Genomic DNA, 15,000 nt, shown 5'->3' with positions numbered 1-15,000 from the left:
AACAGCATGATCGTCATTCAGCAACCATCACCACACCACACAGCAGGCACGCATTTTTGGAGCTTTGGGGCTTTTTCATTGCTCAAAAGAGAGTCATTTCGTTTCACAACCAACAACACGACACATGCCCGCAAGCATTCGTTCGCTCTCCATTGTTTCGATTGCGATTATAGCATTAGGCTGTGGCGGAGGTGTGTAAAAGTGGAAGAAGCCAAAGCAAGGAAACACTCCGAATGGGGGGTTGCGCGTTACCGCATACCGCACTCGTTGGTGGGTGTTATGCGAGGACCGCTTGGCAACAAAAAAAAAAACAACATCCACAGCCGCACTGACCCCTAACACCGAGACGAGACGAAATTGCAACCCAAAATGACTTCAACCTTATGGCGTCGGACGGACGAACCGATGATGCCGGTGGTTCTGCACCGGTGAAGATGGTTGCTGATCAGCTATTCCGCTTTGTCCGGATTCACGCGCATCGTGGAAGCTAAATGCGATGCGCGATGCTCCTGTATGTGCGCCATTGTGTGGGCTCCTTCCTCCTGCACCTTTCTCTGCATCGCATCTTTTGGGCAATTTCGAAAGTAAATCACTGGAACTGGTGCAACAGAGTGTCTGTTTGGTTTACTGCTGCTAGCGTTTCGCGAGTGCATTCGCAACTGCAGCCTAGCGGTGAATGCGCGCGCCCACTGCTGCGCACTGGTGCGCGCTCAAGATGAGAAAGTTCTGGCACTTTCCATTACGATCAAGCGTAATCTCGGTTAAGAGGTGGCCGAAAGTGTGCCAACATAAATCGATCACACGCAGTCGTCAAGGTGTTTATGGATTCGCTGAATGACTTCTTCTCCACGGCAAAAACTCTAGAGATGAGATGAGGTGGTTGGCATTGATGCAAGCTGTCTCTTTACAAGAGTGTCCTCCGACGGGCACGAGTATGGGGAGGGAGTGTCTCTAATCGTACTTTCCCTTTGGATGGCTGCCACCATTGCTGGCTCAAGCAATCCGAAAATGGGACGAAAAAGGAAAGCTCTCTATCGCTCTTCCATCAACATGTCCATCGATAATCCTATCGCAAACCGGTCACTCTTACGCAACGGGCTCACCGGGTGCCGGAGGTGATCCCACCGCCATGACCCATCACGCGGACACGCGCGCACCACCGGTGTCCGCGCCGGAAACGTGTTTAACCACGTGGACCGCAAATGTTACGCACGATCGTCGCTGTGGCTCGCGGTTTTTTTTTTTCATTTTGCCAACATTTCTGCCGATGTAAGTAACGGCGGAATGGCTGGAATGGCACCGGCCAGAAAGTTCAGCGAACCCTGCAGTGCCAACCGCGCAGTGCTTTCCCTCGGAACGCGCCAAAGATGGCATTTCTGCGGTACGGCTGTTATTTGTTGTTTCTGACGAGTGACCAGGATGAGGTGATGAACACGTTTGATGATTGGCATCATTAATTATTTCCTACGGCCCTAGGACTTTGCGATCCGCAATCACCGGATGCTGTACGATTTTGTCTGAGGCATGCATTTCCAAGGTTCTATAGCCATGTTGCTTGGGGATGTTGTACGATTCTGAGAGAAGGCTAACAGTAATAGGCATAAGCGGTTGCTATGCATCACAAATTGAACATGCAGTCCCATCGCATTCCACTTGCAGCTCTCGTCGTTGTCGTCTAAGTTGAACTCATGGCAACGATGCCATCAGATCAATTAATGAATATATTGTACACCGATAAGACAACCATCAACCACAAGCCCACGTAGAGACACTGCGGATTGCGCAACATCAACCGAGATTCAATTCAATGTCCAATATAATTCGTTACATAGTATGGGCACGCGTCTCATAGCTCCGATTGAGATTCAACGATGCACGGAACTAGAGACAATCCGTAATTACGTAAAGTGAAGTATAAAAAAAAACCATCACTTCTAATTTGGAATTAATTTTTCCCGTCTCATATCGAGCGTGCAATGTGTACTACCTACCTCCGATCGTTGGATGATTTCGTATGCCTGCTGCCAGTGAATGCAGAAACTATCGTAGCAAGCCTTGGGATCGCATTCGGTCGCATCGAACGGTCGGATGACGGACAGGCCACCGCCACCACTGCCGGATCCGTATCGTGACCCATTACCACCCCCGCTGCCGGGTGCCGATTTGGTGAAGCTCTGTCGCAGCGGACTCGATCGTAGCCAGCTCATTTCGGTTACCGTTGTTCCGCTACCTTTCTCGCTTGATTCGCACTCGTCGTCGGTCGTCGGTCGGAACGGCCTCAGCTCAAAGGTGGCCGATTAGCTAAGGCAGGTGGTACGGGCGCGGGCGTCGTGTATCGTTTGTGGCAAATCGTTAGACAATTCCGTTACACCCAGCGTAGCCACGGTAGCTAGTCGTGGTGATCAGCATCGGAGTAGCCACCGTCGCCATGCCTTCTCCTCGAACAATTCTTCCGGTTTTCGTTTTCCGCTATTTCCGCACAACTTCTCTCACTTTAACACAACGCACTTGCAACAACACCCAACACAATGCACACCCCGCCACCCATGATTAATGCATCATTCTAACTGCACTGCATCACTATCTGGTGTAACCAGAACACGGTCACTGCAGCTGACACACTTTGGCCTGCGCCTTCTTGGATCACTTCCTGAAAAAGGAGCGGAAAAGGGGAGTAAGCAAAACACGCCGCTTGCAGGTTGAATCTGGTTTTCAATCTTCGGTCACATCACATTCCCCGACCTCCCGAATGGAAGTATTATTTTCCACTTTTTTTTTGCTGACTCCACGGTTACCCGCGGCCACTGCAAAGGTAAACACTCCCGTTAGTCGCAGAACCAGCCCCCAACGACGACGATCGATGAGAGGGAGAGGCCGAGCACGCATTAAGCGGGTGGACACGTACTACGTAAACACACTAACGAACGAACCAAGAAACCAAGAAGGGATTAGTCATGGATTTTTTCTACTTCACGTTCCGCGCCCACTGCTGCCTTTTGGTCTCTCGGCGCTGCAGGTTGTTCCCGCGGTTGTTGAGATGATTTTCGATAGCCGCAGGAGAAATTTTCTGCAAGCGTGCTCCATAACCCACCAATAATCACATCACCACGGAACAGCACAGGCTGGCCGTTTTCGTCTGCACTTTCTTGGCTCTTCTTTGGGTTTGCGATGATTGCGTATTTTTGCGTTGTGGGCGGAGGTAGCAGACCAGCCCACCACCCTATGCACCAACAATACCTTCACTGTTTTGATGAATATTGACGAAGGAGGAAGGTGATCTGAGGTTGCTCTTTTCTAAAATATTCACACAACACGGACCGCGGAATCGCGAACACCTTTTCTGTGATCTCCGTTTTTTTTCTGGCGCACCGAGCTCGGAATTTGTTGTGACGTGAATCACACACACAGAGGAGAGGGGGGCTATATTCGGGCAGAAATACTCGAGCAATTTTTCGAGCTGCTCGCTTGTTGACCTTTTTTGTGGCTTCAGTTTCGTAGTATCGAAACATGGGAGTACTGCATTTAACGCCAGTTTTGGTCCGTGCCTTTCGAATCAATTTGGTCAAGTGGGGGGCCCCAGCGATTTGTTTACTTTTGGGAAAGCCGCGCCGAGTTTTTCACGCGAGTTTTCACGAGATGGGAACGGACGACCAGACAAAAGCGGAGAAAATTCTCAACGGCTTCCAGATGTAAAGTTGTGCGCGTTTTCTGCTTCTTATCCAAAGCGACTAATTCCATCGTCGTTTCTTCCAGCAACTGGATGATCTTGAGGGATGCGGATACGGGCAAAATCATCTGGCAGGAGAACAAGGACTTCTCCTGCCCGGAGGTGGAACACGAAGCCAAGGTGCCCGTAAAGATACTCAGCCTGCGTGCAGTTTCTCGTGAAATCAACTTCAGCACCGTGGAGGCGATGGAAAATTTTCGTCTGGATCAGAAGGTAACTAGATTGCCTGCCCGATGAACCCGAGTGGGTGGGTCGTTAAAGTTAAAGATATCGATTAACTAATTACCCTTTCGTGCGCTCTCATCATCGTGGTCGTCGTTCCTGTCGAAGGTGCTGTTCAAAGGACGAATCATGGAGGAGTGGTTTTTCGAGATGGGATGGGTTAGCCCCAACACCACCAACACCTGGCAGTCGACGATCGAAGCAGCGCCGGAATCACAAATGATGCCCGCTAAGGTACTGAACGGCAACGTTACTATCGAAACGAGCTTCTATGATGGCGAAACGCTCATCAGCAAATCGGTTGTGCGGTTATACTACATCTAATGTTCGCCTTCTTTCATCAATCTGCGAACACACTCTTTTCGTAAAACTCTAGTTCAAAGATAATTCAACGAAACTATCTCTCACTGTCTTATGCGATGCGCCACATGCGCCTGATAGGTTCAGCGGTTGCGCTCGGCCTAGCAAACCTAGAACCGAGCGGCTTAGGGACCACCTCATCTTGTTAATCGCCTCTCTGTCTCAGTTGCTGGAAGGTACCGGATTACCGGATCGCAATCATAGTCCCGTGCAGGTGGAGCATTTCGTTTAGTCTGTGCGCACCGTCGAAACACCAAACTTGCCGACGAAGGTCGTACCGCATTGTGCTTAGCTTTAGCGATGCAAATCATCAGAGGCATTCTAACGTAATAAGTAATTGTAGCACTTGAGCACCGTCAATGGATAAGTAAGATTTTTTATACTAATTATAAAAATTTATTGTAAGACACGCTGGTGAGCTTGTACGAGTTCAGTTCGAATGAAACTGAGTTATTCGTTTTAAATATATATTTGTCAGCAATTAAGCGGCGGTCTGTTTTTGCATTCATGCTATCACCTAGTGGTTTAGTGATAAGAACTTTAGCGACTTTTTTTATAAATTCATCTTGCTTCATCCCCATTATCAGAAAGGTATGCAACCGCGTCGCTTAACGCTTAACCGGCCCACCGGCAGAACAATTTCGGGTCGGTTAAACAATAAGAGACCCGGTTACATACATTTTGGCAATGGGGTAGTTCTGGGTTGTTAACCCTCAAGCACGGTCACCGGAGCAAGCTTGGAATTTGGACCAAACAAATTTCAAGCAAACAGGGACTTTGCAGTTGTCAAACACTTTGAGGTAAACAAACAGAACGCAGGGTCGATTTAAAAAGAGTTTTCCGAGCGAGACGGCGATTTTTGTGGAAAATGACGCTCCCAGAAGCGTTGTTAAAACGGCTGGCCAAACGTGGCATCATCTCGGATGCAGCAAAGGCCGGCACGAACCAACAGCAAGCCGTCAGCGGCAGCGCCCCACCGACACCAGCCTCCGAGGAGGGATCGGACCGAGAACCGGGAACCGGCAACAACTCGGACCACTCCGACCGTCCCGAAAGCGACGAGGATGAGGAAAATGTGGACGAAGATGGTCGGCGTGATGGGCAGGTCAACAATGAAGAGATCATTGCCGAGGATTACGATGAGTACGACCAACCAAACCCGGAAGCGTTCGAGTACACGGGTCGGACGAAGAAAGCGAATGCGGCGGTCGATTGGTCGGAAAAGATGAAGCAAAAGATGACCAAACGATACGGTTACCAGTCGGTGGATGGGTGCCAGAATAAGTACAACATCTTTCACCTCTGCACCATGTACTGCGTGAAGCGGTACGGTGAGGTGGAGTTTGAGATCGAGAAGGAGTACGATAAGCGTGTGAAGCGGCTGCTGGAGCGATTTCCGCTACCGAAGAACTGGCGCAAGGAGTATGACATCGGCTGTAAGGCGTTCTATTTCTATAACAAAGACACGCGCATCGTCTCGTGGCTGCCACCGACACATCCCGATGCGAAGCTGACCAAAAGTGCGAAGCTACTGCGGCGGGATCTCATGGAGGAGCAGAAGCAAAAAGACGCCGCACGAGAAGCCACACCGCAGGCTGTGATCGTGGAAACGTATCCACCGCCAGCCCCGAAAGCTCAGCTGATTGGTCCAACCGTAGCCAACAGTTCCAGTGCCAGTGGCATTCCTTTGCCACCACCTGCAGCAATCGCGGAAAACCTCAAACCACCCGTCGTTAATCCACCGAAGCGTCCGATAAAACAACCCGGTTCGCTGCGGGACGAAGAGAAACACCCTCGGTCATTCTCATCTGGCAATGATTCAGGTACCGGCGAGGGACCTACGGAGCGGGAATCAGACCGTGAACGTGAATATCGGGATCGCAACCGTGATCGACGTGATCGGGATCGTGATCGCGATCGAGATCGTAGAGATCGGGATCGAAGCCCACCGCGCGGTGGCGGGGAGGAGTAAGTAGACGGCCTGCCTGACGTTCTAGGCTACTGTTTTCTATATCGTTAGCTTTCATTCCTATCACCAACAGCAACCGTAACTATGGACGCGAGAGAGAAAGGCAGCGTGACCACCGCGATAACCATCGTCATCATCATCATAGAGGCCGTGGTGGAAGAATGTCTAAAGCAGCGGCCCCACTGGACCCGATGGACCCGGCCGCTTATTCCGATATTCCGCGAGGCAACTGGTCGGCTGGACTGGAATCATCCGCAGCGGCCAAGAAGGAGAAAGATGAACGCAAGGCAACCAAACAATCCACCACCAACCGTGCGGACGATGAAGACGATACTGGTGGTAGCGATGGTGCTCATGAGGTGCTGAAAATATCCGCAGTGAAGGAGTTCCAGCAGCCTGAGCATGACCATGCAGAGGAAGACGATGATGGTGAAGAGACGGACTAAACGAGTGCGATTCTCATCCCAACCTAACATAATAAAGAGCCTACCTATAGTGTGCAGACCGGCTTTGTGTGTGATTCGATTCGTTTACCATTTATTAGGAGCTCGGGTTGCGCGAGTTGTACAGTTGTAACGGTTTGTCGCAATTGTTCGAGGATAACCAGAGGGGCATCGATGTGTAAGATGCTCCCCGTTTACCTACCTATCAGTAGCTATGAGCCTATCTATCTATTGCCACGTACATTTGCCATTTCATGTCCGATAGCACATCCTTTGGATGAGCTCTTGCACTTGTTTTCTTGTTGCACTCGTTTGCTGCTAGTAATGGTACGAACTGGTAGCGAATTGCCTATATTTGAACTATGCTTGAAATCTTTTCTTTTCGGTTTCTACGCTAACCTGCATCCCTTCCTAACCAGCAAAGGAAAACACAAGAACCCCTCCTACTTTCAGGGTGCTGGTTTACACATTATGGCGTTGCGTTCTCACAGTTGGAGAATCAATTTCGAATAGGGCCACGGGATTGTTCCTCTGCGCCCTTCTACTTTTCTATGGCATTTTTCAAAATAAAGTCCATTTGATTCCCTTGGAACATTTACGATTATAGCATTATGCAGCAGGATATAAGCACCATTCTGGGCCTTACTGGGTGAAGTAAGTGCACCTGATCCTTTTAGGCGCACGCAAATCTAAGACATCAGGTTTTAACAACGTGACTGTTCTGTTTTGTTCCCCTTCCTAGCCTGAGCCTCGCTCACGAACGCGGGCGAATCGGGTGGGGATCAGCACAAAACTAACGAAAGCAAACATTAAACGCTTAAAACGAACAACAATGAATAATGGTGAAAGGCCACAATGTGATGGTGGTGATACCTTACAAGAGACGGAGCACGCAGAGTTGCTGCGATCGTTTGCCCTAGTAACCGGTTGTACTGCTATATCAGGGAAAGGGAGGGCTCACTGCATGAGAACTATAAAAACGTGGAAGCCTAAAACAGTAACGAAGGACCGAACAGTTCTTCTTAAACATAAAGCATACGAGGCGATAAGGAGAGAGATCTTAAAAACTAGAGGATTGATAATGGACCTGTACCAGCACAGATTCCGAGCGAGATATGTGCTCTAGGTTTCACTTACGACTAAAACTTGGGAAGCTCTTACGTATTACACTATTTTCTCCCTTCCTCGCTCTCTTTCTCTCTTTCTCACTGCTCCTGTGAAATCTATCGTTGCACCATTTGTGTGTCGTCGTTGAGAGGGTCTTCCCATTTGGATGGCATGAGCACAGAAAAGGGAGCAGTGGAAAGGGGTTGGCACATAGTAATCATAAAAAGATCGCAAAAGGAACTGTTTCTTGCGTAGTTCTACACTGACACTGCTGCTGCTCTTATATAGCACTGCCACTCTGTTGCTGTGAATGGAGTAGCTAGAACAAGGAAATGGGAAAACTGGATTAGTGTATAGTTCGGAGACAGACTACGGGCTGGAGAGAACTCACCATATGCATCACTAGGATTTCTTTCGTTTTGAAGGATATTGGACACAGCTTGCACTTGAACGGTTTATCATTGTCGTGCTCGGCATAGATGTGTGCCTTCAGATTGTTGAGATGCACGAACGTTTTGTTGCAACTTTCGCAGGGATACACCTTCGGTCCAATCGAGCTCGCTTCACTTTCTTCGATCTGCTGCAGCAGCTGTCGGTGCAGTGCGTTGCCACTGTCGACCTCCATACCATCGTGCATACGTAGCATCGTGTCACTTTGAGCCTGCCGCCGTACACCGGCCATGATCCCATTGTGCTGCTGATCGTCATCATCGATGAGGATCACCTCGTGTGGCTGCTGATGAGCAGAGTTGTTGCTGGTTGCTTGACGATTTCGTTGTTGCGTCTTTGCCGTCACTCCACGATTGGTCCCTTCTCCATTGCTCCGTCTCGTACGGGGTACCACATTAGCTGGTACCGTTTTGAGCCGTCCTCCGACTTTGCGTTTCGATGCCGTGTCCTGCGTTCTACCCTTCCGGTTACTGGTCGTGTGTTCGACCAGTATATCCTCCAGCTCGTAGCCGTCTGTCGTGCTTAGATCGGGACTGTCAGCATCATCGTCATCATCCTCATCTTCGAGCGTGCTCAGGAGCGGTGCTTCGAGCTTCTGCATGTGCACCACATCACCGTGCGTCGTCTGTTTGATGATGGCAGGAACCGTATCCGTGGTACCGGTCGCAGCTTCGTTACGCGCATGGTATTGCATCCGATGCGCTTTGAAGTCGAGGTACGAAACGAATTTCTCGCCAATGCACCGATCGCACGTGTACACTCCGTTCTCGGAGTGCATCTCGATCACATGGTTCTCGAGCCGCGTCGGCAGACTGTACGTACGGAAGCAGATGTCACACTCGTACCGCTGTGACGAGTGAGCTTTTATGTGATGCTGCTGACATTTGCGTAGCTTGACGAACGTTTTTGAGCACTTGCCACACCGGTACAGCACCTTGGCGTGGTTCTTCATGTGTCGATCGTAGTTGTGCTCGTACTTGAAGCTCGTTTTGCAATGTTTGCACACAAACGGGCGATCGTGTATACCACGTGCCGATACTACGGCACCACCGGTATTACCACCACTGCTGCTACTAACCGTACTTGCTCCAGGTCCAGCTATCGCTACTGTGGAACCTTCCTCTTCGACGTACTCTTCCGGCAGATGCTCATCAATCGTGGTACACTCGATCTCGGTTTGATTGTCGAATCCTGGCGGCACGTAGTTGGTCGCGTGCGTATACCCCGCACCGGCAGCGTTCGCCTCGATGGCATAGGTATCCGTGCCTACTGTGTAATAGATTTCATGCCGTTCGGCAACCTCCTCGTCTCCATGGGCACCAACTTCGTATCCTGCCTCATATCGAAGTTCCTCGTCAACCTCACTCGCTCTCCGCATAACGAGTGTAGTAGGCCTCGCCGAAGGGGACAGCGATTCGGCTACGTATTCCATCATCGTTCCATCATCATTCACATACTGAATTTTCGTTGTCGAATCTTCAGCGCCACCGATAATGATATCATCGTCACCGGCATCCACCGTTGCCTCGTTCGCTTCGGCTTCGGTGACACTATTGCCGTGTACGACCGACGCTGTCCCAGCTTCAATCAGCAGCCCATCCACATCGGGTTTTTCTTCCTTTTTAACGATGGAGAGCGATCCTGTAGCTCCGCCGTCGTCGCCATACTGCTGGTCGTCCTGCTGCTCTACTTTCACATGGTCCGGGTAACAGTCAAATTCCGCTTTCAGCTCGAGGTACTTGAGCCGCAACAGCTCGTTATTTTCGACGCACTGTCGCCGAAAGATCGCCAATTCTTCCACCCTCGTCAGGCAGTCGATGCATATGCTCGTGGGAAAGTCGAGGGCATAGGTAATCTAAAAACGACAAAACCGAACGATGATTGCAATGAGCACGCTCAAAGCGCATAAAGCCTGGAACGATAGGTTACCTCTACCGTAGTCAGCTCAAGAATTTTATGCTGTAGTATTACGTCCGGCGCGTCCTTGGAGTAGAAGACTGGCTGTAGATTCCCCTGCCCTTCGCACAGACACAGCCTGCACACGTTGATATTGAGACTGTAGATAGTTTTTGTTCCTGGTTGTTGTTGCTGCTGCTGATAATGGACGTCATCGTCGGGTAGTTCATTGTTGTTGAGATTGCCTTCCTCTCCTCCGCCGTCTCCATCGTCTGTAATCGTTTCACCACCATTATCACTGTAATAGATGTAGGAGAAGGGCAAGATTAACGGGATGAAAACAACTACAGAAAAAAAAACAATCGAAAACCCAGAGCAAAAGGGATGAACCAAGCTCCGATATGCATCCTCATTCCAACACGGAGGCCATGGATTCGCGTGAGCCTTGCCACCATAGCACCGTTACGCACACCACCTTTGGCGGGTAAAACACTCGCGCCAGCACGCCTTCCTTGATCGCAGCACGCCACGGTAAAATCACGCGAATGAAGGAAAAGAAAAAAAACGGCGCGCAAACGAAAGAAAACCTGTTTCTTTGCTTTCTACGCCGCGTATAGACACCGCGGAATCTCTGGTCAGCAGCCTCCCGCCGGTCGTCCACCGTCTTCTGCCGTCCTCGTCGTCGATCGAAAGGAGATCGAGACGACCGCGGATACGAACCAGCTATCCACTCCGCGTTTTTTGCATTCATACCGCTGCCGCAAGGAGATGAACGAACAGCAGCATTCATAGGAGGCTGCGCTGCTGCGTGATTGTTGCCTGTGTGTGCGAGATCGCTCGCTACGAACCCACCGTTCGCTGTTCGCTTGTTTGTGGGACATCCACCTTCTTCTACGCGCACCTTGCCATGCCTTGTTTGTTCCTCTCTTAACCCGTTCCTTTGCTTCGCGCGCGCACTATTTTTTCCTTCCTATCATTGTGTGCGCGAGACGTGTTTCTCGTGCGACCATCGTCTCTGCCAGCAAGAGCGCGTTTCTCGCGGTGTGCGTGCTCGACGGGTATTATTGATGCAACTTTTGCAACTCCTCCGAGTGTCTCTTTGCTGGCGCCCTCTCGCCCGCGCTTCTCCTAGATACACACTCCACTTTCTTATGGTTACGCGGCAGCCTTTCTTGGCTCAGGACGAAACTGTAGCAAGTTTTTTCTTGGTGGTGTTCGTTGCGTTTCTCTTACTATTCCATTTTTTCGATTCACACAGTAACACCAGGATCCTTTCCCTCGACGACTATCGACGAGATCGATGATCCGTGCCACGCACTTTTTCTCGTACGCAATCCGAATTACGAATTGTTTAGAGATTACTCCATTCCAACTCCGTGGTCGCTTTCTCATTGAACGCTGTGAAATTACTGTTGATTACGGAGCACCACGAAATGGTTAGCTGACGAGCGTAATACTTACGGGCCTGTCTCCTCTTTTATGCGTCGATTTTCTATATCCATTGTTGGAGCCCGAATGCCTCTGCGACACCTGAACACCTCCCAGATTGCCTGAACAAATTATCGAACACGGCGACGGTGTTGTTTACGAAATATGCGCTTGTCTTCCCGTCATCGTTCTGGCTGCTGCTGATGCTGTTGCTGATTTGCTCCTCTATCCCCTACCAGACTCTCGGTGACTCGTGAACGCAGGTCTGTAAACACATGGCGATTGCTCGACTTTCGCTCCCGACTGCTCGACTTTCGCTCTTCAACTGCTCGTGTTTGTGTGTGTGTGTCGTGTGTAAACAAACAAACGAAGAACCGCCGAACATCTGAAAATTGAAAATTGCAGCAAGATGAAAATACGAAACGAAGTGAAACCGTCTGATAAGGAGGTGGAAAAGAAAAAGTTTGTCGTACGCAGTGCCGCCGACATTCAACGGGCCAAGCTGGAGAAACTGATGAAGAATCCAGTACGGAAACTATCAAAACACTGCAGCAAACCGAAACCGGATACTAACCGAACACTTCTCGATATTTCCACAGGACAAACCCGTCGTCATTCCGACCTCGAACAAGGATCGGGACTTTTCCAACGCGATTCCCTCGTTTGTACGCAACGTGATGGGCTCGAGTGCGGGTGCGGGTTCTGGAGAGTTCCACGTCTATCGGCATCTGCGTCGTAAGGAGTACGCCCGCCAGAAGCAGATCCAGGAGAAATCGCGGTCTGAACAGCTGGATGACGACTTCCAGCAAAAGCTGGAAAACAATCGTAAGGCTGCGGAGGAGCGCACGGCAAAGAAGCGAGCGAAAAGGCTGAAGAAAAAGGCCAAGCAGAAGGCAAATCGTGGCAAGAAGCCCAAGAACGACAACGGAGACGACGAGGAAGCTTCTTCGGAGAACAGTGAAAGCGACGAAGACGAAAACGAGGGAGAAAGTCAAAAGTCCGAGACGGAAAGCTCTAGCAAACCGGAAGAAGACCCTGCTGGCGAACAAAAACTAGTGGAGCCTGCACGAGGAGACGCTACAGATGGTTCCTCTCAACCAGAGGTAGCATCGATACAAAAGGAGAACACTGATAAGTCACCCAAAGAATCAGCAGAGACTAGCGAATAGATACTACACATTCACGTATCCGAACAAGCAAGAACGGATGCCACAGAATAAGGAACAAAGAAAAAGAGAGAGAAAGGGAAAGGGAACGTAAATAATAAAAGTTTAAATATATTTGAACTCTCGTCTTACGCACGTTCTTCTTTTTTCACTGTCAATGTTATTTTTAATATATTTTGTTTTCTTCCAAACTATAATCCCGCATCGGTTGTAACCTTCTTTTTCTTACTGAAAGTATAGGTTTCCTTCTCTCCTACTAGCTAGGTAAGGACACATGCCTCCCCCACCCCACGCCCTTTCATTGCAGCTTAATCCATTGAAAATGAATGCTCCACCGGACTCGCCCAGTACCTCCTCCGCTCCAACTGCTGTTGCTGCGATGCATCATGTGGACCACCTTTTTCTTCTCCCACGGTGACATCCCTGGTCCCACTCCGAAGGAGTTCGTTGGCTCGAGACTATAAATTCCGTTTACCTTCGGCAAACGAAACCATATCCATTCTCTAGCCTGCTCCGAATAGGGAAAGACTAGAGAAAATGCCAACGAATTACACAGGGACCGTTATCTCTCTCTCTACTATCTCCAACTGCCGAGTGAGTTTCGTCTGATTGCAGTATTGTCCACGGGCAGCAAGCAGTGGTGCAAGAGATGTGATTTTTGTCCGGTTGGCCTCTAGTTTGCTTTGCATACGAAGCCCACCTCCTCGATGTCCGGTGTGCGCACTCAAGGACTTTCGCTCAGGGTCCAGAAGGCCCGTGCGCTTCCGTCTCTTCGTCGTCGTTTGCTACAGGTCATCCCGCTTGGCTCTGCTGCGTGCCGAACAACTTATTCGTAATGGTTACAATATACGCCTTTAATGATAGATTCGTAGTAATGATAGCATTATTAGCATTGATAATAGATAATATTGTTGTTGTCTTGAAGCAACACTCGCGCGATCATTTGTTGTTTTATGGGAGGGAGCGCGAAGTGCGGGGAGGGAGAGTTGCATTGCATTGCTCTGGCGCCCCATTAGCATTAATAAGAAATAGTTCAATAATTTAAACAGTATGAAACAATTGCACACGCTCACCGCATCTCGCTTACCACATCACACCACGTGAAGGTGGATAGACACAAACCTTTGTTCTTTTCAGTCTCATCCATCCGTCCGTCCGTTTGTCCGTCCAGCTCCGGTTCTCTTCACGCTTAATCCGGTGCGTGAATCTCCAAAGGAGGATAGGGGCTGGGTGTATTCTGGTCGTGTGTTGTATTATAGCTCGACGTTACATGCGCGTGTGCTTGAAATATTTACAATATGGACTGCATTGGGAGAACAGAACAGTCAGGTCAGCACGTCCCGTCCCAATGGCAAAATGTGTGATAAGTTGCTTCCGGCAATAAACAACCAGAAGGCGAGTCAGCGAGTACACACTATTTGGTAGCCTAAACCTAACTCTGACGAGGCATTCTTTGAATTAAAAATTAAACCAGAGAATTCGCGCTGGTAGTGCGTCGTAGTTCGCACTACCGCGTACTATGTACAAACACTGCTCGTCGTAAGGCACGACGGGACCAGAGGCTTCCAGATGCTAAGCGATCCAGGTACATTGCAGTGCTTCAGGATCCGAATAGGTTTGCTGGTGGATTCGCATTGGTCTAAGACGTATTAAAGTAAAAAATCACAACTGAGACTATACACAAACCCGCGAAAAGGAAAGTCCAATGACTAAAATGGGATAAGAATTAATCAACAGAATTTACACCAAACAGAAGTGAAATGAAACACACACACACGCGGCGCAGTATTGCGTCGCATCGTTTGGTTTCTTTGCTAAGATCATAATGCATTTGTTGTTCAATATCATTCCAAAGCAGGTGGACACACGCGAGACGCCTTGTGTACGACGCTCGGTGTACGCAACCAAGTCTAGTGTATGTATGTAGTTTTGCTTCACTCCTCCGTTCCTACCGTCTTCCTTCGAGAGTATTTCGAGAGTTTTCTTTTCAGTGTGCAAACACCACCCTTGGGCACATCACATCTGGGATAGGCCTATGTACAAATTCAATCAATCAATCAACAGTTGAAGCATTTGGATACAGCCAGAAGGGATTCGAACCGGGCAAACTAGCAAGCATTATCGGTCAATAGGCGGCGATGAGACCAGCATAAGGAGTCCATTTTGTATCGCATGAAGCAACCACATTGCATTTAGTAAGCGAGTTTTCACAACACAACATCACAACTACCC

The 15,000-nt window shown here is 49.5% G+C and overlaps 6 protein-coding genes across 14 annotated transcripts in view; 3 read left to right on the top strand and 3 right to left on the bottom strand.

The window, feature by feature from the left end:
* The window catches only part of LOC125957123 (FHIP family protein AGAP011705), a 13,406-nt gene extending 10,018 nt beyond the window's left edge, over positions 1-3,388 (bottom strand). For 4 of the 6 annotated variants that reach the window (XM_049689597.1, XM_049689602.1, XM_049689600.1 and 1 more), the window contains exons 1-2: positions 3,238-3,388; positions 1,992-2,650 (exon numbers count right to left, since the gene is read on the bottom strand). In XM_049689597.1, the coding sequence (XP_049545554.1) occupies positions 1,992-2,207 (216 nt within the window). In that variant the 5' untranslated portion in view covers positions 2,208-2,650; positions 3,238-3,388. Of the gene's footprint in view, positions 1-1,991; positions 2,651-2,905 lie in introns of all 6 variants that reach the window. The other 2 variants (XM_049689598.1, XM_049689599.1) reach the window with 2 other exon arrangements.
* Positions 3,389-3,574: 186 nt separating this feature from the next.
* Positions 3,575-4,794, top strand: LOC125957170 (probable cGMP 3',5'-cyclic phosphodiesterase subunit delta). Its single transcript, XM_049689661.1, has 3 exons — positions 3,575-3,689; positions 3,754-3,940; positions 4,058-4,794. The coding sequence occupies exons 1-3, from the start codon at positions 3,637-3,639 to the stop codon at positions 4,271-4,273; spliced, it is 456 nt and encodes a 151-aa protein (XP_049545618.1). The 5' UTR covers positions 3,575-3,636; the 3' UTR covers positions 4,274-4,794.
* Positions 4,795-5,131: 337 nt separating this feature from the next.
* LOC125957143 (uncharacterized protein DDB_G0284459) lies at positions 5,132-6,806 on the top strand. Its single transcript, XM_049689629.1, has 2 exons — positions 5,132-6,277; positions 6,352-6,806. The coding sequence occupies exons 1-2, from the start codon at positions 5,178-5,180 to the stop codon at positions 6,722-6,724; spliced, it is 1,473 nt and encodes a 490-aa protein (XP_049545586.1). The 5' UTR covers positions 5,132-5,177; the 3' UTR covers positions 6,725-6,806.
* LOC125957127 (zinc finger and BTB domain-containing protein 17-like) lies at positions 6,728-11,784 on the bottom strand. Its single transcript, XM_049689606.1, has 4 exons — positions 11,636-11,784; positions 10,208-10,472; positions 8,220-10,133; positions 6,728-8,147 (listed from the first exon to the last, which is right to left on the bottom strand). The coding sequence occupies exons 1-4, from the start codon at positions 11,674-11,676 to the stop codon at positions 8,109-8,111; spliced, it is 2,259 nt and encodes a 752-aa protein (XP_049545563.1). The 5' UTR covers positions 11,677-11,784; the 3' UTR covers positions 6,728-8,108.
* Positions 11,785-11,964: 180 nt separating this feature from the next.
* Positions 11,965-12,894, top strand: LOC125957164 (PRKR-interacting protein 1 homolog). The gene is made up of 2 exons (XM_049689656.1): positions 11,965-12,128; positions 12,202-12,894. Exons 1-2 carry the CDS (start codon positions 12,012-12,014, stop codon positions 12,769-12,771), a joined length of 687 nt encoding a protein of 228 aa, XP_049545613.1. The 5' UTR covers positions 11,965-12,011; the 3' UTR covers positions 12,772-12,894.
* Positions 12,860-15,000, bottom strand: part of LOC125957148 (lissencephaly-1 homolog) — a 34,596-nt gene continuing 32,455 nt past the window's right edge. For all 4 annotated transcript variants that reach the window (XM_049689634.1, XM_049689635.1, XM_049689636.1 and 1 more), the window contains exon 7: positions 12,860-15,000. This exon is cut by the window's right edge and continues 1,640 nt beyond it. The gene's annotated coding sequence lies outside the window, so the exon portion shown is untranslated.

The sequence above is a fragment of the Anopheles darlingi genome, chromosome 3, assembly GCF_943734745.1.
Source record: "Anopheles darlingi chromosome 3, idAnoDarlMG_H_01, whole genome shotgun sequence".
Classification (NCBI taxonomy): Eukaryota; Metazoa; Arthropoda; class Insecta; order Diptera; family Culicidae; genus Anopheles; species Anopheles darlingi.
The sequence above is the reverse complement of the archived record's forward strand: the minus strand, read 5'-3'. Positions and strand labels throughout refer to the sequence as shown.